We start from the raw sequence: 26,074 nt of genomic DNA on the forward strand, positions 1-26,074 counted from the left end.
GAATATTCTTCTTCCCAAAGAACTGATTTTTGCCTTTTCCTTTTCTCTACCACACAATTATTTTGTATTTCATTAATTTTGGCTTTTGTCTTCCCTTCCTTATACTTCCATTAGTTTTAACATGCTAGGGTTTTTTCCTCATTAAAAAAAAATTTTTTTTTTAGTTTATTTATTCTGAGAGAGACAGAGACAGTGTGATCCGGGGAGGGGCAGAGAGAGAATTCCAAGCAGGCTCTGCACTGCCAGCACAGAGACCAATGTGGGGCTTGAACCCACAAAACTGTGAGATTATGACCTGAGTCAAAACAGAGAGTTGGATGCTCAACCGAGCCACCCAAGCACCACTTTTCCTCATTTCTTGAAATGAGCACTTAGATCACTGACTCCCAACCTCTTTTTTTTCTAACACATGCATGAAGGCTATAAACTCCTTAACATAGAAGTTGTTTTGATATGATACATCGTATCAAAACAATTTTTAAAATGTGGTTATGTGAAAAGACAAAATGGATCAACTCCTCAAGACCAGATAAAAGTGGGGCACCTGGGTGGCTTAGTTGGTTAAGCATCGGACTTTGGCTCAGGTCATGATCTCAAGGTTCATGGGTTTGAGCCCCACATTGGGCTCTGGACTGACAGCCTGGAGCCTGCTTCAGATTCTGTCTCCCTCTATCCCTGCCTCTCCCCTGCTCGCACTCTGCCTCTCTCTCAAAAATAAATAAAATATTTTTTAAAAAAGACCAGATTAAAGAAAAATGCATAGGATTAGGGATGAAATACATGGTATATCCACACATACAATATAAATACGCTATTAATGCCATTTCAAATTTCAAAACCTAGAGGAAACAAAAATGAAATATGAGAATAGACTCTTTGTCTTATTCCCAATTAAAAAAAAAATGTTTATTTATTTTGACAGAGCATGAGGAGAGGCAGAGAAAGAGACAGAGGGAAAGAGAGAAGCTCAAGCAGGCCCACGCTCAGTGCAGAGCCCGACTCGGCTCAATCTCACGACCACAAGCTTGCAACCTGAGCCAGTATCGAGTCAAATGCTTAACCGATTGAGCCATCCAGGCACCCTTTATTCCCAATTTTAAGTAGAATGTTTCTAACATATCACTATTGGGATGATGCCTGCTGCTGGAATACTTGACTAATTTATTTTTCCCCTTTTTTGGGAACATTTCTTTCTTTATGCCCTCATCTATGGAGATGATCAACTTCTCATGTGATTTTAACTTTTTCTATTTGGTTTTAAGTTCAACTGTCATTTTATTTCCCTCCTTTTATTGATTTCTCTCCTTATCTTGTAAGTTTCTGAATCAAGATATTTTAAATGACCCTAAATGGTTGTGTGCGGATACCCAACTCAGTTCGGAATGCTGTTTGTGTTCTTCGGCTTCACAGTCAGTTTCTGTGGAACAATTTTTATCAGCTAAAATGTTTTGGTTTCCACTCTCTTGTGGTTTTGGATGGATGGTATCTGTCATTTTCTATTTATATTCATCTTTTGGTCAGGATTCCTAGTTTAGGAGCACCTCCTCTTTAGTTTACGAAAGCTCAATTTCTTAATGGCCGACGCTGGGAACAGAAGAAAGGGTACGTATTTCGTATCTGCTGGATCCTTAAATCCTCTAATTACTTACCCGTCTGGAAATATTTTTATCTTGCCTTAATCTTGATTACACACTTGACTAGGTAGAGAATACCAGGTTTAGAATAATACCCTTCAAATATTTAAAGAAAATGTTTCATCAGACTCCTACACCCAATTTGACCAATGAAAGGTACTGGGGATAGCCTGCTTTGAGACTTAACTGTACTTCATCACTCCAAGAAAAGTAGGACTATTTTGTTCATCCTTGGAATTCTGAAATTCCTTAAGGATGTGTCTTGGCATGTTTTTTTTAGCACTTTCAATATTAAAACTTGTGGCGGGGGCAGGGGGCACCTGGGTGGCTCAGTCAGTTGAGCGTCTGACTTCAGCTCAGGTCACGATCTCTCAGCTCATGGGCTGGAGCCCCGTGTTGGGCTCTGTGATGACAGCTCAGAGCCTGGAGCCTGTCTCAGAATCTGCGTCTCCCTTTCTCTGCCCCTCCCCTGCTCAGGCTCTGTCTCTAAAATAAACATTAAAAAAAAAAAAGTTACATCTTTATTAAAAAAAAAAAACTCGTGGGGATGGGTGGGAAGGGACAAGAGTATTCAGTCAATTTTCTTCTTATATTTTTGGACTATACCCTCTCCTCTACTATTTCTGTTCTCTCCTGGCATGACTTTACCCAATTCTAGATCGACCTTCTTCCTTTCTTTCTTTTTAATGTTTATTTATTTAGAGAGGGCGCAAATGCAAATGCAGGAAGGACAGAGTGAGAGAGAAAGAGAAATAATCTCATGCAGGCTCTGCACTGTCAGCACAGAGCCTGAGGTGGGGCTCTAACTCACAGACTGCAATATCATGACTGAAGTCAGACACTTAACTGACTGAGCCACCCAGGTGCCCCATATTTCTTAATTTCCATTTTATTTTCCATACTTTGTTTTTGCTCTACATTCAGGGAGAACTCTGCTTTTATTTTTCAAATCACTGATTTGGTCTTTTATTTTTTAGCTCTTTATTTTTTTTTTCAAAGGTCTCTTCTTTATCTTGACTTTCATTTTCAGTGGCATCTCTTTCATTTTCTTCCTCTTTGATATAAACTGGAGTTTTTTTTAAGAGTTCTTTTCCGAACCTTGCATCATCTATTTCCTCTAGATGGCCCTTGATGATCCCCATCTCCTGGTATTCATGGCCGTGTAAGTTCCCTCCTACAATGTACAAGCATTTGCATGATTAACAGCACATATGTAACGGTTTGTCACTTCCCAAATTATGTTATAAACACCACGAATTCCACCTTGGGAGGACCCTCTTTCACTCTGGGGAAACTACGCTGCCACACTGTAAACTGCCCTACGGAGGGGCCCACATGGTGAGGAACTGAACACCTGCCAACAACTGTGTAGGTAACCAGAAAGATCACTCAGCCCTAGCTGAGTCTAGGCCTACATCTTCTGCTGAGCTCCACTGCAACCTCGAGAGAGACTCTGAGTTACGCCACCCAATTAAGCTGCTACCAGCTTCCTGACCCTCAGAAACTGTGACAGAGTGTTTTTTACTTCCAGATGCTAAAGTTTAGAGGAAGTTTTATGCAGCAAGAGACAAATGATAAACAGAGATACAACAAAGAGAGGCAGAGAACTATTGTAATCATTCAGATGAGGATGGGGTTAGAAGCTGGGATGGAAAGAAGTTTCATTCAAGAGATATTTAATAAAAATCTATGAAACCTAGTAATCAACTGAATATGAGGGAATTAAAAAACAGAAAGCTGATGGTAGCTTCTAGATGTTCGGTTTGAAACTATGAATAACACATTTTTATCACTCTAAATTTGGAGTATTTACAGAACTTAAGAGACCAGACACATAGAGGAAAAAACAGACCATTTGAGTCTGGAAGTTCATGTCACGAGAATAATCTAGATTGCTTTTGCAGATACGAGAACTCAGTTAAAGGAATAAAAAGAAATGAAACTCTGGAGGAAACCAAAATTTAAGAGGTGCACAACAAAAAGTCAGCTTACATGACAGAGATGAGGCAGACAAGAGAGGAGAAAGTGGTGTCAAAAACCAACTTGGGGGGGGGGGGGCGCCTGGGTGGCTCAGCCAGGTGAGCATCTGACTCTTGGTTTCGGCTCAGCTCATGATCTCATGGTTCATGGGTTCAAGCCCCACGTCAGGCTCTACGCTGACAGTGTGGAAACTACTTGGGATTCTCCTCCCTCTCTCTCTGCCCCTCCCCTGCTTGTGTGTGGCCCCCCTCTCAGATTCAAATCAAAATAAACTTTAAAAACAAAAACAGAAACCAACTTAGGAACAATAAAAATACATTTAAAAATAACTTAAAGATAAATTTTCTTTAAAATGAAGCATCCCAAGTTCAAAATAATTTATTATTTAATTCTGGCATCGACTTCACAAACCAGAGTCAAACCAAGTATGTATATAGAACAGCAGCAGTTATTAACCAAGGGAGGTACCGTCCCAACAGAGGCTCATGGGGAAAAATCTGAGAGCTTTTCTTTGGTTTCATTAATGAGAAGTAGGGAGGAGAGTACACGGGGAGTGTCCACTACTAGAGGTGATGAAGGTGAAGGCCACAGGTGATAAACATCCTGCAATATGCAGCACAATCTTGTTTAACCACTTAAAATGCCAACAGTGCTCTGAGAAACAAGGATATATGAGAAAAAAATGGAACAAATAGCCAATGTACTTTAAAAATAATACAATATTTTAGTGCCTCAAATTTAGAAAGATATAAGCAATCTAATTATTAACTCATGTGATCAAACAGGCTAAAATCTGAAAGGTTTTAATTAATGTAGGTTTTGCAATTTTGGTGATGGCATGTAAGATATACAAGAATTCTTTAACCTAAAAGGACTACATATCGAGCTGCCTTAGATACCTCAAGGAGATCAAGGAATTTTACAGAAATGACGTGATGAGACCACTAACTAGGGCACGTACAAAGGTGTTGACGATTTCTGCTTAGAAACAGACTTGAAGCAGGGACACCATCACACTACGCTCCCTCTCCTGGTCAGGAGTGCACAGGAAACAAGCATTATTCTACATGATAAATGATATTATCAACACAAATTGGCAAAAACAAAACAAAACCAAAAAAACCCCACCACATTCAACATATTATTCATAAAACAGTTTAATCAAATAATTTAAGAAAAATATATAATATACATGAATGCTACGAATTTTTTAAAGGGCTTAGCTATTTCTTACTGAGCTCTAATTTTTCAAAAGGCAGAATCATGCATGTAAGTCAATTAATATTATGCAACAAGTCCTACATTATTTAGGGAAATTAAATTTTTCTTATGTGATAAAGAGAAAAAGAGCACAACAGCTTAATGTGTTTGGGTTACTCAGTCACACACCTACAACTCACTAGTAGAGTATTTCACTAGACCATGCACAAAAAGATTATAGCAAGTCTGAGACAGTTATCCTTAGGAAGATATGCTTGCAAGGCTGGTGCTTGGCTACTATCTGGGAACTTGAATTTTGCAAAGGTTCTCACCATTTCCCTATAAGAATGGCTCACGGTGCCTTAATGTTTCAGTGAACAATCTGATTTATGATGAACACTTGCTTTTCAACTAGGAGTCCGGAATTTTAGGTCATGTCAGGCAGAGGCTATTGTGACCAGTAAAAACCCTGGGCACTGAGTCTTTAATGAGCTTTCCTAGTAGACATAATTTCACATGTGCTGTCACAATCAGTTGTTGGAGAAGTGTCTCCTGTGTAACTGCAATGGGAGAGGATGCTTGGAAACTTGTACCTGGTTTCCCCTGGACTTGCCACCCCACCTTTGTTGCATTTTGCTTTGTATCCTTTACCGTAATAAATCAGAGCCATGAAGATGACTATATGCTGAGTCCTAGGAGTACTCCAAGCAATCAATGAACCTCGAGGTGGTCTTGAAACGGATACAACTGGTGTCAAAAGTGGAATTCACTAGCACCGCTGTGACTCACTGAAACACGGTGACAGCACTGTCTGGTAAAAGGAAGAAGCGATGGGATGATGAAGTTCTGTCGCTTGGGGGGCTATGAAATCATCCATGGTATGAAACAGCAGCTGAGTTGCTATCTGTTTGAAGAGAAAAGAGTCACCTCGGAAATTTGAAAATGAAAGGTCTAACCCCAGCAGAGGTGGCTAGCTCAATCCCCTGGCTGCTTTTGGCCATGCTGATAAAGTAGGAGGAGAAACGGCACAGTCCGGGTGACACCTGTGATTTCTGTTCCTGCCTCCAATTGGAAAGAGAAAAGGCCCAGAGTTTTGGGTGAACAAAAATGTCAAATGTTGATTTTGGTTTCCCCCGCAGCCATGAGGAAAGAGTTAAATGAGATGCCAGGGTTGGAAAAAGCTTTATATCAACCATGGGAGAAAACGTTGGGGGTGGGGTGCTTGCAGGGAGAAGAAACTACTCCAGCTGCTTCTTCAGCCCAACAGCTATTGCTGAAGCAATCCTTCCAGGTCCTTTACACTCCAGTCAGGAACTCCCAGCAACTGTAAATGCTAAAGTTACTGCTAGGGGTTTGGACAGGAGGTCAGGGGAGGCTTAAAAAATGGCTTTGTATGTTGTAGCTATTATATCTGGATGTACGGCCAAAAAAGATGTAAAATGCGATATGCTTGTACTTTTGTAACTGCTGGAGGGGTTGTATCTATCAGGAAAGTTTGGCCCTAAAAATGAGCGGACACAATTTTCTTGCCTTCAGTTGTTGGGGAGGTGACTGGCGTTTAAAGTGTTTGAATATTGGGGCGTCTGGGTGGCGCAGTCGGTTAAGCGGCCGACTTCAGCCAGGTCACGATCTCGCGGTCCGTGGGTTCGAGCCCCGCGTCGGGCTCTGGGCTGATGGCTCAGAGCCTGGAGCCTGTTTCCGATTCTGTGTCTCCCTCTCTCTCTGCCCCTCCCCCGTTCATGCTCTGTCTCTCTCTGTCCCAAAAATAAATAAAAAACGTTGAAAAAAAAAATTAAAGTGTTTGAATATTGGCAACAGAATAAAAGTCTCTGTAACAGGTGATATTTACTATTATTTTTACCTATTAGTATGTTGAGAAGACAACGTGAAAACAAAGGAAATCTTCAGACAGAAATACTTTTGCAGTTTTAAAAAGCAGTTTTTAGTGGCCACTGAGCTCTGGCAAAATCAGATGTCTGACCCTCAGAGGCTAATGATTTTCCAGCCTGACGTGCATATTTCTGTGTGGGTCAATTTGGACTCCAAGACTGGTAAGATAAAAAAGGCTTAGAAAAGTCTTGCTTGTCACTTGGACTTGGAACATGACTGTGTGTCTGCAGCATCTTGGCTTCCTGCTGCAGAAGAAAACTTGCTCTCTTTTTTAGAGTCCTGAATTCACAGATCTTAACCGCCTGGCCTCCGAGCTGAAACTGGATACTGCCTGTTTCTGACTGTTTCAACCTCAGCATAAGCTGTACTGAACTAAAGAGCCAACGTACACTCAGCGAGCAGGGGTCTGCCATGAGGACCGCTGCAGATATCAGACCCCCTTCGCAGAACCATAGACTGAAAGCATCATGGATTCTGGCTGGACCACCTGAATCACTTGCAGATGCCTAAAGAAAAGGGCTTATTCTCTGATGGAGCCGTCTGAAGTCAAGCTTCTGGCTGACGCTCTACATGTGATACCGAGACTAACTGCACTCCTGACTTGTGGTCACCACCAAGAGCTGCAAGAGTCAATCTCACTGTGAGGGACTTGTGTTCAGTTTTCTGGATTTGTTGCAGTTTTCAACAACTGATGAATAATAACCTGATTCTATTTCACTCACCTCACCTTAGTAAGGCACCTTGGTTGCTAAAGGCCGCTGTCTCCAGAAAGGAAGTGATCTTTTCTAGGCTGCTCACTAGATAAATGATTGGGACAAAAGGCATGGGAGGTGACATAACTTTAAAAATTTCTGAAAATTTGGAATTTCATCCAGAACAACACCTAAACATGATACATCTTTCTAGTTAAGGTGTGTAAAAATTGTTTTTCTGTAAAAATGCTTTTGCTCCTCTTGCAAATCCACCTAATGGGGGGGAAGGGGGGGGAGGGGCAGTTTTCATTACTGAGTGAGACACAGTGATTTTACAAGAGAGAAAAAACCAAACCCAGCACCTGAGAAGGCTCACGGGAGGAGGAAGACATTACTGATTTTTTATTTTCCTAAGTATTCTAAAATTCCTGACATTAGCCTTCCACACTGCTGTGAGTACCCTGAGGTCAAACTTCACCACACTCAGAGACAGGAGAGAGCAGCCCAACTCCTACACGCTCCACAAAGAGCACATCTAAACATCATCCACTAGTGAGGCAAATCAATTGGTGTCACGAATAAACAAAACTATCTGGAACTAATGTCCTTTAGGCACCTCATCTGAAGACAAGGCCTGAACTGAATTAACAGAAATGGATTGAGAACTCTACAGCCAAAGGTCCTCCGGGACGAGGGAAATTGGGGGCTGGTGATCACATCCGACCTGACTAATGTATGTCTTGCCTGGAGTCCCCTAACAATTGCAAACTCCTTGTATCTGGGTTGTCGCACATGTCCTCTGAGACTGCACTTCTTTGGGGATGTACTGTAACGATCATGACGCTGCTAAGACTCTGGACAGTTCTCAGGTGTGCTTCCACGTATAGGCCAGAGGTGTGCTGGGCCTGAATTGATGGCTCAGGCCACATTAAAAAAAAAAAAAAAGGTTGATTATTGAAACTGAAGGAGAAAACCACCTAGTTTCCTAAAATAAACTTCATGGTTGATGGGATTTATTGTCACTCATTAAATCTAGGACCTCTAAAACGCATAACTGAAATCAGTACTAGAGTCTGGTCTTGCCCTGCCCTGTGGTATCCCACTGATAACAGTTTTGCTGTTAAGACATTTTCGGTCAAAAGCCAAGAATCAATTTAAATGGTCAACAATTTCCTACACTGATATAAAACTCTCCTAATGATAGGAATGGACCCCGGTGCCTTAAACGTACAAAATACATACAAACTCTATGGTTTACACTGAACACCCGCTCTCTCTGAGCATCTGGAATCTGGGTACATATCAAGCAGAGGCTACCTTTGTGACCAGCCCCTAATGAACACTCTCAGTACGGGGTCTCCAAGAGCGTCTCAATTAAACAACATATCACACATGGTGTCAATCCTGTCGCTGGAGAAGCGAAGTGTGTCCTGTGTGATTTCACAAGTACTCTTGGAAGCCTGTGCCCATCGTTCCCCAGGCTTTACTCTCTGTGCCTTTCTTTGTACTGATTTTGCTTTGTATCCTTTTGCTGTAATAAACCACAGCTGTGAGTATGACTGAATCCTCCCGGCAAATCACTGAATGGAGATGAGGGCTTGGACGAGTAATAATTGTAAACGAGCAAACAGTCCAGTCTAGAGTCAGCATTCCATTTGAATATACAAATGCATCACCAAAATTTCCTTTACTTTAGCAAAAAGTTAGAGTGAATGGATTACTTACGAAAACAGATCAAACCACTGCTGTTTTGTAACAGATTCCTGGCGTAAAAGCTTCAAAACAATTGGACGCATGAAATCCCATTTGTCTTCAAACTGAAGTGAACCTTTATTCTTTAAAAAAAAAAAAAAAAAAAAAAGATAAACAGTAGTTTAATTTAAATGCAGTTAAATCAGAAGTGTCCATTATTTTTGTCTTTTAGAGTTAGCTAGAGAAACACAAGGCTGGACATGTAAAAGAATCGTTTTCTATAATGGAATCCCTAGAAACTTAATCTGGTTTCAGAGAATCGCAGGAAGACACCACAAAAAAGAAAACTAATCGTACAAACGTGGAAAGAATTTCACCTTGCCCAAGGACAACTTCTGACCTTTGTCCTTGACTTCTGGTAGTTAATCTCTGGGCTGTTAGAATGTACATCTGATAAGAGAGTTTTTGTTCACCTGGTAACCTTGGTACAAACTGGACAATCTAACAAATGTGATTCAGGGAGGGAGCTGGCCACACCTATGGAGTCCTTAGGGTGGGGGCTGACCAATCCAGAAACACCAGCGTAACTATGGGAGGTGGTTTTTGGTTAACCAAAATGGAGACGGAGATGACTCACAAGTAATCAGTCAGTCGTGCCTACATAACGACGCCCCAATAAAAACTGTGGACACTAGGGGTGCTGACTAGCTCGGTGGGTGCAACATGCGATTCTTGACCTCAGGGTTGTGAGTTTGACCCCCAAGTTTGGTGAAGAGAGTACTTAAAAATAAAAATTAAAAAACGAAACAAAAAACTCTGGAGACTAAAGGTTGGATGAGCTTCCCTGGCTAGTGTGGAGGCCTCTTTTACGTAAAGGACCCACAGCAATCCCCTGACTGAATACCGACAGACCCACGAGGTGACCCACCTCAAACTATCCATAAACCCTAACTGACCAAAGGGCTACTTACAACCAGGCACAGTTACCAACAAAGGGGAAATTCGTTGTGTCCCCATACATCCTCACCTTTCTTCTTTACGTACAGCCTTCATCCCCTGCCTCGTAGCAGACAGTCTCCCCTCGGCTGTCCTGCCTGCCTCTCCCTCGCAATTCATTCAATGAACTTCTATCTCCTTGCTGCTGCCTTGGGTGAATCCTTTCATCGCCCACACCACTGGCTTCCACCTGATTGTCACCCCCCACTTGGGGGCCCCCATCTGATCGAGAGGGCCACCACAGCTAGCAGGACTCCACACACACTGTCACACATCAAGGCCAAGATAGAGAGGTGATCTGACTACAGTGGAGAGGAGGAGGAAAGCTCCGTGTCTGGAACTCTCCTAGACTCTGCCCTATGTGTCTCTTTCTTTGGCAGATCTTATCTGTATCCTTTCTCATAATAAACCATACCAGGTCTATGAGTCGAATTAATTACTGAACCTCAGGATGGTTTTGGGAACCCTCCAAACTTGCGGCTGGTATCAGAAGTGAGGGTGGTCTTGTGTGTGGAGACTGAGCCTTCTGATTTCATAGTTGCCCTAAACTGCCCACAAAAAGTGTAATGAAAATCTACATAAACCGTGAAAACTGAAAGAAAAAAAAAAAACAACAAAAGAAGAGAAAAATACCCCACTCCTTTTTTAATGCTAACAAAATACTTGACTGCGAACTGCTGAGAAGAGCACAAGAAATAGAAACTGTATACAGATGTAATGAGAACGTAGATGCCAAAATCTTAAACATTAGCAAGTTAAGGAAGTGGCATGTCAAAAGAATGGCACTTCATAATCACGCGTGGTTTATCCCACGAATGTGGAAGTAGCTGAATATTAAAAACGGTCATCAATTCATTACATTACTAACAAGACAGAGAGACTGTATGTGTTTAGTCAATTACTACTATTCCTTTTCAAGGTAACTGGGGCCACGGGACTTGCTTTCACCAATAAATTTCCACAAAAGTCACCAATTTTCGAACATGCCTGTGAAACATTTACAAACACACCTATGAAACTCATGATTGTTTTCACTATATATAACGTTGCTGAAGATGACACTCACTTATAGCAGATAAGGTTCCAGACTGATGGCATGGGACCCGAAAATTCCCTGAAACTATAACCCAGGAGAGGTTTCTAAGCATGTGGTCTAACCAGAACCTACACCAGAATCACCTGCTGTCGTAGTTTCACATATACATTTCTAAAACTTACCTCAGACCTACTGGATCAGAATCTCTTAAGCTCAGAATCAGCATATTTAGCAAATCCATGATAAAACTACATAAAAATGTTGGAGGGTTTATGACCAAACACAGGCTAAGAACTACTGACTAACACTAAACTCTTGTGAAAGCAAATGATGCTTCTTGCATCCATAGACAATGTTTCTTTTTTCCTTTTAATCTTTTTGACAAAGGTAGACTGTCACATGCAGTGCTGCATTCGACATGTCTGGAGTCCTGGAAGCCTGACCACCCTACACTACAAATGGACCCTGAGAGCTTGTTTGGAGGCTCTAGCAGAGGAGTACGGCTCATAAGCCCTTGACCAAAGAATGGTGCTCCTCTTTTGGCGAAGGTCATCCCCTTCAACCAAGCGTGCACATGAAGAGGGACGCACGTGGGAGTGGTGAGGGAGGAAGGGCACACCCACCTCACCAGCCAGATCAACCAAATCAACCCTGGTAATCGATGAGATGACAGAGGTCACAGCCAGATCATGCTCGCATCCTATTATCCATGAACAATGATGATCCTAAAAGTTACTGAACTGTCTTGCCCCAGGTACCTATCTATTTTAATCACAGTATTCTTATTATAAGCACCCACGAATGTATTCACTCAAAATTTTGTGCGAGGATTAGTTGTGCTTCTCCCCTGAACAACTAGTTTGTTTTTACCTTATGGACTTCAGTGAATCATGTAGGTAACTTTCCTCTCAGTGTTGACTATGGAGAAATTCAGAGTTAGATTTGTAATTCTACGGCATAAATTCTGTGTACTAACCTTACGGCCGGCTTCACTTTTTCTACTGTTCCCTCTGAGGGAGGAGCATGCAAACAAACAAGTTTGAAAGAACCACTGAAAGTTTTCTTGACTAAGACATGCAGAATCATTATATATGCCCTTAATTAGAGGATATATTATAATGTCAACTAAGTCCATTTCCATAAGCAATTGTGGCAATTCGTAAAATTAAACATGGTATAAATCTTATAATTAAAAATCAAAAAGGTACAGAGAACTGGCGTAAACAGGTCTTTGAGATAAATACTTGTTAGACTCTGAAATCTATTAGCTATGGCAAAATAACAGGAAATACATTTTGGGTCTTCTGTTTGTTGAAACATTTTCCCCAATACTAAATTAAAAACAGAATGCAATAACTGAATGTTTTCTATTATTCTTTGATCCAAAAAATGGTGCTCAAGCAATTCTTTGGTCTATTCTCTGTTAAACTGAAGAGCACTTCATTAAATCATAACTAAGCAGCAGGACACCAAATCTATCTACAAAAGAGAATGCTTTATTAATATGTGAAGGGACTTTCCAATTATGAACCCTGATTTATGAATGCTTCCATTGGCTAACTGAAGGCTGCCTTATCTCTATTAATTTGCTGCAAAGTCTCTTCTGCTTTCTTCCACTATTACTCAGAACAGCAAGTAGGCTGAACTCACCAACTGCCACTATCTGGGAAAATCTCACCCCCTGGCTCTTTCACCAAGAAGATTTCAGCATCTGCCACATCCCTGCCCTCTATCCTTTCTTCCTTTCAGCCTAAATCCCTCCCTCACAGGTATTCTTCTCAAACACACAGAAAGGTTATGGGGAAGCCAGGGAGGGGCAGGTCCTGAAGGATACCTCAGGAAAGAGTATTTCAGGCAGAGGAAGCAGCCCTTGTAAAGACCAGAGTAGGGGCACCTGGGCGGCTCAGTCGGTTAAGTGGCCAACTCTGGCTCAGGTCATGATCTCGAAGCTCGTGAGTTTGAGCCCCGCACGGGGCTCTGTGGTGACAGCTCAGAGCCTGGATCCTGCTTCGGAGTCTATGACTCCGTCTCTCTCTTCCTCTACCCCACTTGTGCTCTCTCTCTCTCAAAAATAAATAAATATTAAAAACAAATTTTAAAGGAGGCACTAAGCAGGATTTCCTGACAGTATGCATCTGGGATGAGAGAAAAGAGTAAAGCATGACTCTAAGGCTTTTGTCTGATATGTTAAGACCCACAAAATGGGGTCCACTGCAGGGGCCCAGCCCATGTCCAAATCTAAACTAAGTCAGCCTGCAGTTGGGGAAAAACCTTACTGCCAAGGAAACCTAACACCAATCACAATCCTCCTACTCAGCTTTAGTTAGCTTATTCTACCCTACAGCAGAGGACCTACTTGCTTTATAAGGAAATCTCCAACATCCTAACCAATCAGGCCCTGTTTTTGTCCTGCCTCTTCTAAGATTCTATAAAGCTTTCCCTTGCCACAAACCCTTTAGGAAGAGTGTTCCACGGGTTGTTAGGCACTGTACTCCCTCAATCCATAGATCATCTTCCTTGGCATCAAGGGCATCAAAGTTGTTACTAAACTGTTTTAGTTTTGTCGTTTGACACGTCCAAGAAGTATGGCACTGCCGTCAACTGAAATGGAAAAAACTGTAGATGGAACAGGCTAAGAAGGAAAGCCCTGGAGTTTGATTTCAGACACATTACACCTGACACATATATTAAACAGCCCTTTGAAGATGCTGAATTAGCTGTTTCATAAGAAACTCTAGAATTTATAGAAAGGTCTAGGCAGGAAATTAAAATATGCAAGTCACTGGAGTACAGATGGGTTTTACAACTTGTTACTGTCACTACCAAGAGAGTGAATATGAGAGAGAAGAGGGCCAGGCTCGAAGCCTTAGGCACCCAACATGAAGGGGTGAGAAGAATAAGAAATAAGAAAGGAGATGGAACAATCGCAGAGGTGGCAAGAAAATCAAGAGCATAGGATTCTGGAAACCACGGGAATAAAGTGTATCAAGGAAGGGGGAGTGATCGAGCGCAGCACATGCTCCTGGAAGATTATGTAAGAGGACTACTGAAAAACCAATACGGAAGTCATGGAGACCTTCGTGTTAATAATGTAAGAGCAGTTCTCATAGAGCGGTAAGGACAAAAGCCGGGGAATGGAACTGAGAGAGAAAAGAGAAAGAAAGAAAACTGGAAAAGTACAGACAAGTCTTGGCAGTCTTGCTGTAAAAGAGCACAGAAGTGGCATGGTAGCTGATGCAGAGAGGGAGACAAAATTTCTTTTAAGATGGGATGGACACAGTATATTTTTATACTGATGGGTATATCCCAGGGTATAACACTGATGATGTGAGAGAAAAGGGAGGAAAGTGCTAGAGAATGTGAATTGAAATTTAATTTGCCCAGGGTAAGCAAGAAGGAAAGGGGCACAGTGCGCACAGGTGGGGGAAATAACTCTACCCTCAGAAGGTAAGGCAAAGTACATACATGCAGATGTTAGTAGAAGGGTAGATGAAGTAAGTACCACTCTCTGAAGTTCATTTTTGATTACTTCAGTTTTTCAGTGATGTAGAAAAAAGGAAAATGCCTTGGAAGACAGGTAAGGACATTCTAGAAGTTTGAGAGAAAAGACGTGAAACAGATATTGAGGCAAGTAGAATAAATGACCAGGGTAATGTGACGGGGCTCATTTACAGAGTGTGGTCACGGATTTCAAGTGAAAAAAGCACTGGATCAGTAGAGTGGCAATGGAGGTAGCAAGCAGCAGTCAGAGTTTATGTTCTAAAGGGGGCACTAAGGAGGCTTTCCTGGCACATTCACAGGTGCCAGCACTGGAAGATGGAGATATATCTAACCGGGGTAGAGTTTTCCCAGGTGAAAGGAGACAGGAGCAGGGGAATCGAGGTGTGTTCAAGGCACTGGTAACAATGAACAGAGAATTTATGCTGATAAGAGCGAGACGAAGGACATCAGGAAGAGAGACAGAGCCTTCTTCTTCCACCCATGATGGAATAACAACAGCCAGATCTCCCCTCCTGCCGCAATGGCCAGAGAACCAAAGGGCAGTATAGGACAGTACTTCCTGAGAAAACTATCAAAGGGCAGCCCTACAAATGCCCAAACATGCCTGGTTTCCAGACCTCAGCACAAGCAGGGGAATGCAAACAGCCTGGAAGTTTCACTTAGGAGCCAGAGTTCAGAGTTTAGACAGGACAAGGTGACAAAAATTTGTGGCACAGAGTACTAGAAAAAAAGGGAGCTGTGCAAGAGAGGGAGTTCCGGAGATAAACAGAGAGGTGTATCGAGCCTCTGACCGAATACTGACTTGCACATGTGTGTGAGAACACTGTCAGAGACTGGGGAAAGGCCCATGAGAAAGTAGACACAACAATCAGCAGGGATCATAAAGGGCTACGAAAAGTTTGTGTTGCTACTAGCCAGAATAGAAATGCTCCTCAACATGCAAGACATTTGGTAGAGTCCTCAGAAAGGCACTGCATCTGTAGTGGAGCCTAAGTAGTCCTACCCTGTTGTTCCCAACCCACTATTACAAAACTCGAAAGCAAGCTTCAGAAAGATCAACCTGATTCCAAGTAATTTAACTGTGTGAAAGCCAGACCCTGAAATATTTAAAGCATCAGATCCCAACATATAAAACAATGTCTAGCATCCAATCCAAAATACCAAGCAGGCAAAGAAGAAGGAAAATATAACCCACCATCAAGAGAAAAACCCATCAACAGAAACTGACCCAGAAATGACATGAATTATAGTTTTAACAGAGCATGACATTTATCCAGCTATTATAAATATACTTTGCACGTTCAAGAAAATAGAGGAAAGCATGAACATCACAGAAAGATTTTTAAAAATGATTATCAGGGAACAGCATCATACAACCTGACTTACATATAACCAGAGTCTTGGGGGATGGGAGGGTATTTAAAGAATTAAAAGCCAAAATGTTTCCTAATTTGATAAAAACTATAAACTAAAAATTATAAACTTAAACAGTAAGGTGATAGAATCAATGAACTGGAGGCCCTTTTGGAGCCAGATTACTGGAATAATACTTGAATGAGTTAGAAAGACAGGAGGAGTCTTGACAGAGTAGGATACTTGACACTGACATTATAGAAGGGTGAAATTTTAAAGTTTATTTATTTTTTTGAGAGAGAAAGATAGAGAGCACAAGTGGTGGAGGGGCACAGAGAGGTGGGGATAGAGGATCTAAAGCAGGCTCTACACTGACAGGAGAGATCCCAAGGCGGGGCTCAAACTCATAAACCATGAGATCATAACCTGAGCCGACGTCGGAAGCTTAACCAACTGAGCCACTCAGGTGCTCAAAGGATGACATTTTAAAAAATGTTTTCATTATATTCTTAATGTTTTTCTTTAATCATTCCTTTATAATATTTTCCACTTTTCTTTCATTGCAAATATATGGCATTTTGCTAATTTGGGGTTATAGCCAACAATTTTTTAAAAAATTTTGTTAATGTTTATCCATTTTGAGAGAGAGAGAGCGAGTGAGCGAGCAGGGAAGGGGCAGAGAGAGAGGGAGAGAGTGAGAATCCCAAGCAGGCTCCATGTTGTCAGCACATAGCCCAATGTGTGGCATGAACTCACGAACCATGAGATCATGACCTGAGCTGAAATCAAGAGTCAGACACTCAACAAACTGAGCCACCCAGGCGCCCCCAACAAATTTTTTATATGTGCTATCTGTGATACAAAAGAGGATCTCCTTTTGTTAATCTCCACAAAGCTTCTTTCACATTTCCTTGGGTAGTCTGAATATCCGGTAACTGTAAATATGAGTTATTTATTTCTCATATTATTTAACTTCATTATGATCTTCAATGTAGATCAACCACTTTGATCATTTTACTTTATAAAATCTATTAATTATGTGTCAGGTACTATTTTAAATACTGACAAGCACTGGGGTGCATAGGTGGTTCAAACAGCTAAGCGTCTGACTCTGATTTCAGCTCAGGGCCTGATTTTATGGTTTTTGAGTCTGGGCCCCATGTTGGGCTCTGCACTGGCAGTGTGAAGCCTGCTTGTGATTCTCTGTCTCCCTCTCTCTCTGCCTCTCCCCTGCTCATTCATTCTCTCTCTCTCTCTGTCTCAAAATAAATAAGTAAACTTTAAATAAAATTTACAAGTATTAATTCAGTTAATCTTTATAAATATCCTAGGTGTTTGGTATATTATTATTCTCACTTTATAGATGAAAAAATTGTACACTGTACCTGAGATTAGGTTAGGTTATTTCCCTAAGGTTATAGATAATGAGTGGTAGAGCAGGGATTCAAATCCAAGCAGTTTAGTTCTGTTAGTTCTGCCACATTCTTAACTACTTCCTGGATCTTTCTTGAATGAGCAGTAGAGGGACTTGCAATGTATGGGTCAGAGCCAACCCTTGACTTGATTTCATTTAAAAAAAAAAAATGCAGGAAAAAACCCCCAAAAAACTATGATTATAAAAATTTAGTGACCATCTAAAAACCACAAGATAGAACCATCACTATAAAAAGAGACTTAGTTATCTTCAAACGTGGTACAGAAGGGAAATACTACTATTTTCCAAAAAGCTAAAAACCTTTCTCCATTGAAATGAGACATTTCACAGTATGCTTCCCTTTAAAACCTTTAGTTTGCAGGGGCACCTGGCTGGCAGGTGGTAGAGCATGTGACTCTTGATCTCAGGATTTGAAGTTCAAGACTCACATTGGGTGGAGAGATTACTAAATAAAGTCTTAAGGGGACCCTAGGTGGTTCAGTTGGTTAAGCATCCAACTCTTGATTTTGGCTCAGGTCATGATCTCACGGTGGTAAGATCAAGCCCTATGTCATGGAGCCTGCTTGGATTCCCTCTCCTTTTCTCTCTGACCCTCCTCCATCCTTTCTCTCTCCCTCTCTCTCTCAAAATAAATAAATAAACATTTTAAAATAAAATAAAATCTTGAAAGAAAAAAACCTTTATGTTTCCTTTATAAAGAAAAAATCCTTTTTAAAGAAATTTTGATAGTCCTTGAATTTTTAGAAACCAAAACAACTAATTTTATGGAAAAAAAAAAAAGAAAAAATAACAGTACTGACAGAAGAGTTTGAACTTATTTGAGGGGTTTCTTCATCATTTATTTATTACATTTACTCATTCAACAAATGTCTTGAGTGCCCACTACACATGAAGAATTATGCTAGTCACTGGGACTTATAAATGAAAGGTCTTCTGGGGCACCTGGGTGGCTCAGTCGGTTAAGCGTCTGCCTTTGGCTCAGGTCATGATTTCATAGTTCATGAGTTCGAGCCCGGCACTGGGCTCTCTGCTGTCAGTGCAGGGCCTGCTTTGGATCCTCTGTACCCTTCTCTCTCTCCCCATTCCCTGCTGTCTGTTTCTATTAAGAAATAAATAAACATTAAAAAAATTTTTTTAAATAAATAAATGAAAGGTCTTCCAGGAACTCACACTCTAATATAGTGTTCCTTAAATTGTGGTTTATGGATTCCTAGAAGGGTCCCAGGATATACTTTTGAGGCTCAAAACTATAAAAATAAATTAATTTTATGTTTTTTTTTTTTAAAATAAGGTATTAATACAAGTAGAGTCTGGATCATTTGTATGACTTTTTAACCAAGCACTAACCACAAAGAAAGGAACTGATAAACCATACAATATAAAAAAATAAAAACTTTAGTCTTAAAAGACACCATTCAGGAACTGAAAAAGTTACCCACATAGTGGAAGTATTATTTCTAATACATATATCCAAGATAGGCTCTTATCCAATATAATGTAAAGATTCCAAACAAAGCAAAACATGTGAAGATGCCTAAAAATCAGTAAGAAATGAAAAACAATCCAATGTAAAACTTGGCAAACACTGGTAGAGACCCTGCATAAAGACAGTATCTACATGGCCAATAACCATATGAAAAAACACCCACCATCATTAATCATCAGGGAAACATATATTAAAGTCATGAGAAAAAATCACTATAAACCACCAAAAAGGATAGGATAGGACAGAATGACAATACCAAGTATTAGACAAAATTCAGAGCAACCAAAACTCTCAATGTGCTGGTGAGAGTGTAAATTGCTACAACTACTTTAGGAAACTCTTTAGCAGTATCTATGGAAGCTAAACATATGCATACTATGTGAACCCCCAATTTCATGTCTAGGTATGCTTCCCAATGAGCTGCACACATATGTCAACCAAAAGACATCGTATCTCAATTCACAATAGTAAAAAAAACCATAAACCCCCTAAAAGTCCATCAGCAAGAGGATGGATAAATTGTGAAATATTCATAACAGTGGAACACTATATAGCAACAAAAATTTAACATGTAATAAGAGGAATCTAAAAGAAATCATGTTGAGCAAAAAAGTCACACACAAGAGTACACACTGGTTCCTGAACAGACAAAACACATCTACAGTTATTAGAAGTCAGCATAGTGATTACCTTGTGGAAGGGGTTACAAGTTAGAGACTAGCACAAGACAAGAGAGAGGGGGCTTTCAGGGATACTGTTAAATATTCTATTTCTAGATCTGGGTGTTGATTATACAGGTATGTTTACTTTATAAAAATGCATCCAACCATAGGTTTATGATTTGTGTGCATTTCTGTATACAGGTCATATTTCAACAAAGCTTACTTTAAAAATGGGCATGCTAGTATTGTTCATTTAAAAATTATTTTTTAGTACTGTATTTAATTTGTAACTATTTTATTTTTTTATTTCATTTCATTTCATTTCATTTCATTTCAGAGAAAGAAAGTACTCAAGCAGGGGAGAGGGGTAGAGGGAGAGAAGAGAATCTCAGGCAGTCTCCATGCTCAATGAGGAGCCCAACACGGGGCTGGATCTCAAAAACGGTGAGATTATGACCTGAGCCCACATCAAGAGTTGGTTGCTCAACTGACTGAGCCACTTGTGCCCTTTGTAACTATCTTTAAAAAAATTTTTTTTTAATATTTTTTATTCTTGAGAGAGAGACAGAGACAGGACACAAGTGGGGAGGGGCAGAGTGAGAGACACAGAATCAGAAGCAGGCTCCAGGCTCTGAGCTGTCAGCACACAGCTGGACGCAGGGCGTGAACTCACAAGCCAAGAGATCATGACTTGAGCTGAAGTCGGACCTTTAACCAACTGAGCCACCCAAGCACCGCATGGAGAGAACCTGTGACTCCTGATCTCAGGGCTGTGAGTTAGAGCCCCATAATGGGTGTAGAAATTACTAAAATATTTAAATACATTTTTTTAAAAAGTTGCATTTGGAAGAAAATAAGGTTTTTAATAGTTGTATTAGTTATCATTTCTATACATCTTCTTCATGATAACAAAGGTACAAGAAAAGTTAAAGGAGAAGATGAGTCAAGACAAGAAATAATATCATGCACACAATTAGAGTTATTTTTTACTCATCGGCACTCTTTCACTCCCAGAACATTTTGACGACACAGGGAATTTAGTTGATTTAAGATCTGTATTTGTTCCTTCTGTGAAGTTCTGATCCTACTGATTATGAATTATATTCAATGACGGCACCCTAATTACTTTACAAAAGGAATCCAATTTGTGTATTTATCTTGGGTCTTTCCTGTAAACAATGAGGCTAGCTATTTGAATGTTGGGTTCCTATATGGTCTATGAGCCACTGGTACTCCCAGTTATGTGATTTTAAAACCACATTTGCAACCCCCATTAACCAAAAGAACCACAAAACTCCAGTATATATTTGAATCCTGGCAATTCTCACTATGTTCCAGCCACACCAACCTTTTAAAGGTGCTCCTTAAATATGCCAAGCTCACCAGTGCACCTCAGGACCTTTGCCCTGGGCAGAATGCAGACCATTCAAGTCTAGCATCAGTATTGCCCCACAGAGGTCCTAAGAAAACTGCCTTTCCCCCTTTCCTCTCTGCAGATCCAGAACCTAGATCTTAAGCATACAAGAGATTTAATTTGGCTTTGAGACTGAAAATTTTATGTTTTTTTTTTTTATATATGTTTATTCACTTTTGAGAGAGAGACAGTGTGAGTGGGGGGGAGGGCAGAGAGAGAGGGGGACAGAGGATCTACAGCAGCCTCTGTGCTGACAGCAACAAGCCTGATGTGAGGCTTAAACTCATGAACCATGAGATCACGACCCAAGCTATAATCAGACACTCAAAACTGACTGAGCCACCCAGATGCCCAGAGATTGAAATTTTTAATGTAGAGTAATAGAATTTTTTATTTTCATTTTTTATTTTATTTTTTTTTTTAATTTTTTTTTCAACGTTTTTTTATTTATTTTTGGGACAGAGAGAGACAGAGCATGAACGGGGGAGGGGCAGAGAGAGAGGGAGACACAGAATCGGAAACAGGCTCCAGGCTCCGAGCCATCAGCCCAGAGCCTGACGTGGGGCTCGAACTCATGGACCGCGAGATCATGACCTGGCTGAAGTCGGACGCTTAACCGACTGCGCCACCCCGGCGCCCCTATTTTCATTTTTTAAAGTAGGTTCCACACCCAGCGGAGAGTTCAACAGAGGGCTTGAACTCACGACCCTGAGAGATCAAGACCTGAACTGAGACTAAGAGTCAGATGCTTAACCAACTGAGCTACCCAGGCACCCTGGGTAACAGAACTTTTTTTAAAGACCAGAAAGTTAGGAGATGGGGCTGAAATGTCATCAAGTGGCAGAGAAGGAAAATTCAACAGAACATAGTTGAAAGCAATATTTAGGGGAACAAATTTATTTTGTTGTAAGACAGTGCCCCCGTCTTCTAAACACTCTTGATTATACTGTTTTCATCTCAGCTCTCATTACTACAAAACTACCCCTTGTGTTACTTCTTTGGTGTCAGTATTTACACATTTGAATAGAAGTTCCAAAGACTAAGGACCCTATCTGTCATATTCCCTACTGTATCACAGAATAGTATCCAGCACAGAATACACGCCTACATATTTGTAGAATGAACAAATCCTGTTACAGAGATCAAATATCCCTGAAGTTACTTGTAAGTACTACATCTATTATGACCAATGTTTTAACCTGAGCTGTAACTTGTTTGGGTGTTTACACAGTCCATCAGGTGCCAATTTATTCTACCTACTATACCAAAGCAAGAGTCAGATGGCTTTCTGTGACACAACTGGGTTCACCAGGACACCTAGCAAAACATCTATTAAGAAACACCTGTCTTTGTCTATCTCTCTTCTCCAGCCTTCTCCTCTGTCCACCAGACGGATGTCTAGCGTCCTCCCGATAACCTCCTGCAGTCTAAAATTCCCCTCTTCTAATCCATTGATAAACAACTGATCTCTCAAAGTTCATCCTAAACTGTCACATTCTGTTAGTAGCAATAATTAATATACATCACCTCCAGATAATGGTAATTTTGTTCACTCATTTCTCTTCAAAGAATATGAACAATTCTCACATTTACATTTATCATTGCTTTTTTAAATTTTTTAAATAGTTATTTTTGAGAGAGAGCGAGCACGAGCACGAGTGGTAGAGGGGTACAGAGAAAGGAAGACAGAGGATCCAAAGCAGGCTCTAGGCTCTAAGCTGTCAGCACAGGACCCCACACCTGGCTCAAACCCATGAACCACGAGACCATGACCTGAGCTGAAGTTGGATGTTTAACTGACTAAGCCACTCAGGTGCCCCATCACAGTTTTATAGTAACTAATTCAGTCTACTATTCCTACTTCCACCTCTACCCAGGGCCAACAATCATAACCCTGAATTCCCTTTTTCCCTAAGCTGTGTCAAATGTAAGCATGTCTCTAGGACAGGACACTGGAGGGAGGGCAGGCCCCCTAAGGATCATGTGCCTCTTACCCATTCAGAAGGGCAATTTCCCACAACTCAATGAAAACTGACAAGTTAGGTTCTTAAATAAGGCTCTCATTTATGTTCAAATACAAATTAAAAGGAATCATGCACTTGGGTATCTTAACCATTCACTGACAACATTCAAATCTTGATAATCACGTCCATAATTCCTTGCCAAGCATGTTCCTGACTCGGTGCTTTTACACGGGCTGTTCCCATTCCCTCTACATGAAACTCTTCTCCAAACATGTACAGGCTTCTTCCCTTGCTTCATTCAGGTCTCCAGTCCAATGTCCTCTCCTCAGAGGCCTTCCCTCATTAGCACAGCAATTGCACTACTAGATATTTACCCAAAGGTTCAAAAATACTGATTCGAAGGGACACATGAACCCCGATGTTTACAGCAGCATTGTCAACAATAACCAGATTATGGAAAGAGCCCAAATGTCCATCGACTGATCAATGGATAAAGAAGATGTGCTATAAATGTATGGCAAGATTTCATTCTTTTTGATGGAATATTAGCCATCAAAAAGAATGAAATCTCGCCATTTCCAACAACGTGGATGGAACCAGAGTGTATTATACTAAGCAAAACGAGTCGGTCAGAGAAAGACAAATACCATTAATTCACTGATACGTGGAATTTAACAAACAAAACAAATGAACACAGGGGAAGAGGGTGGGGGAAAGAGATGGGGAGGCAAATCATAAGAGACTCTTGGGGGCACCTGGGTGGCTCAGTCGGTTAAGCTTCTGACTCTTAATTTCAGCTCAGGTCATGATCTCATGGTTGGTGAGTTCAAGCCCCACATCAAGCTCAGAGCTGTCAGTCATTCTCTCTCTCCTTGCCTCTCTGCCCTTCCCCTTCTGTCTCCCTTCCTCCCGCTCAAAACAAACTTAAAAACAAACAAACAAAAGATAAGAGATTCTTAACTATAGAGAACAAAAAGGGTTGATGGAGGGAGGTGGGTAGGTGATGGGCATTAAGGAGGGCACTTGTTGTCTTGACCACTTGGTATTGTATGTAAGTGATAAACCACTAAATTCTACTCCTGAAGCCAATATTACACTATATGTCAACTATCTAGAATTTAAGTAAAAATATGGAAAAGAAAAAAAAAAACCCACCAGATTCCTCTCTATCTTTTCCCTAATTGTTTTTCTTCATAGCATATACCTGACCTATAGAATGTATTTGTTTATATGCTTTTTGCCTCTCTCTCCATAAAAAATATAAATTAAATTAAAAAAAAAACTTTTTAATGTTTATTTATTTTTGAGAGAGGGTGAGAGAGAGACAGAGCTCGAGTGGTGGAGTGTCAGAGAGAGAGAAGGAGACAGAGAATCGGAAATAGGCTCCAGTCTATGAACTGTGAGACTATGACCTGAGCCGAAGTTGGATGCTTAAGTGACTGAGACACCCAAGCCCCCCCCCCCCACCACCTCTGTGGATCTAATTAGAAGGGAACAGAACCAGAAATTTCTTCTTTTAACCAATCAACACTCACTCACAGAGCGTCTACAATGCTGATACTTCACTCGACTCCTCTTTTTAAGCAATTATCACTCGTTTATGGAGCACCTACCATAAACGATCACTGCAGTTGATGGTTAAGGCATCAAGATTAATAACATAAAGTCCTGCAATAATGGGGCTTACAATCTTGGAAGGGAGCTAGATATGTAAATAGATTATCCAAATAATATATAAATATATATGCATTATGTATAAGTATATGCTTGTAAGTATACTTATATGTATATACTTATATACACGTATACACATGTGTATATGTATAAGTATGTAACTATTATGAAAATAACATATAAGTACACAAATATGTAATATGTAAGTATACAAGTATATAATATATAAGTATGCAAGTATATAAATACACAAACATATAAGTGCTGGAAAAAACCTGATGTAGTGCTCTGGTTATGCAGGGCAGGCAACAATTTGAAAAGAGAGCTCTAAGAAGAAAGGAGGAATCTGGGCTGGGTCTTAATGACTAAAAATGAATTTAACAGGCAAATATTGAGGGATAGTGGTATACTACTGAACCAACAAGGAACCAGCCAGGTAGAGGTAGGGGTGTGTGAGAGAAAGAGGGTGAGAGGGAGAGAGAGAGAGGGGAGAGAGAAGGAGAGGACATGGGAGGGAGACAGATATTAGGGAGAAGACCCAACTGGAAAGATATCAAAGAATTTGAACCATCAAAGGTATGTGAGCAGGAAAGTGATATGGTCAGAACTGTGTTTTGGTCCAGAGCTCAGATCAGAGTTAAGAGATAAAAATAGTGAAATCATGGGAGTTAAGACTGCCCCAGAAACAGAAGTACAAAGATAGAAAAGGGCTGAAGATTAAATCCCAAGAAATAACTACATTGGGGAGGATAGGAGGGAGGTCAGAGAAAAACACAAGTGATCTGAGAGACGGGACACCAAAAGAGAACCTCATAAAAATTAAAAGGGAAGCAGAGATAGTCATCAACAATATCAGAAGAGAGGATGGACGTAACATTTCGCAATCACGAAGTTGCTATTGCTCTTGAGACCGACAGCTTCACTGTAAGCAGGTGGAAGTCAGGGGAGAGTCGGGTGACAGTTAAAGAAAACGGTGTAGAATTATAAAGGCAGTGAGTGGGGGCCACCTTTCAAACAACAGTGAGAATGAATGGAAAGAGAAAAAAGGGCCAAAGTTTGTGGCCAAAGCAGAGTACAGGTGAAGTTTATACCAGGAGACAGGGGAACTTTCTTATCCCTATAGAAGTGAGGAGACTGAAACAAAATAACAGGGAATGTACTGACAAGTCCTGGGGGGGGGGGGGGGGGGGGAGGGGAATGAAGGCTGAAGAACAAATGGAAGGAAGCAATACAGTGGGTGCCTTGAAAAAGAGGAGACTCTAAGGGAAACTGGAAAAATTGGTGATACTGATCAAGGTTAAGGGCACTCCAAATAACTGAATAAAGTAATAGGCTAAGAATTAAATGGGGTGGAGACTTGAAAAATAAGATTTAAACAACTGCTATTTGGGGTAGGATTCTCAACTAGAAATGAAGAAAACAGCAAAGAGCACTTAGGGCCTAGATACTGCAAAAGCAAAGGAAC

The 26,074-nt window shown here is 40.7% G+C and overlaps 1 protein-coding gene across 1 annotated transcript in view; it reads right to left on the reverse strand.

Moving 5' to 3' along the window:
* The window catches only part of CUL5 (cullin 5), a 96,194-nt gene that overhangs the window by 66,257 nt on the left and 3,863 nt on the right, over positions 1 to 26,074 (reverse strand). The window contains exon 2 of the mRNA XM_027036431.2: positions 9,122 to 9,231. Within this exon, the coding sequence (XP_026892232.1) occupies positions 9,122 to 9,231 (110 nt within the window). The remainder of the gene's footprint in view (positions 1 to 9,121; positions 9,232 to 26,074) is intronic.

Source organism: Acinonyx jubatus, chromosome D1, assembly GCF_027475565.1.
Source record: "Acinonyx jubatus isolate Ajub_Pintada_27869175 chromosome D1, VMU_Ajub_asm_v1.0, whole genome shotgun sequence".
Lineage (NCBI taxonomy): Eukaryota > Metazoa > Chordata > Mammalia > Carnivora > Felidae > Acinonyx > Acinonyx jubatus.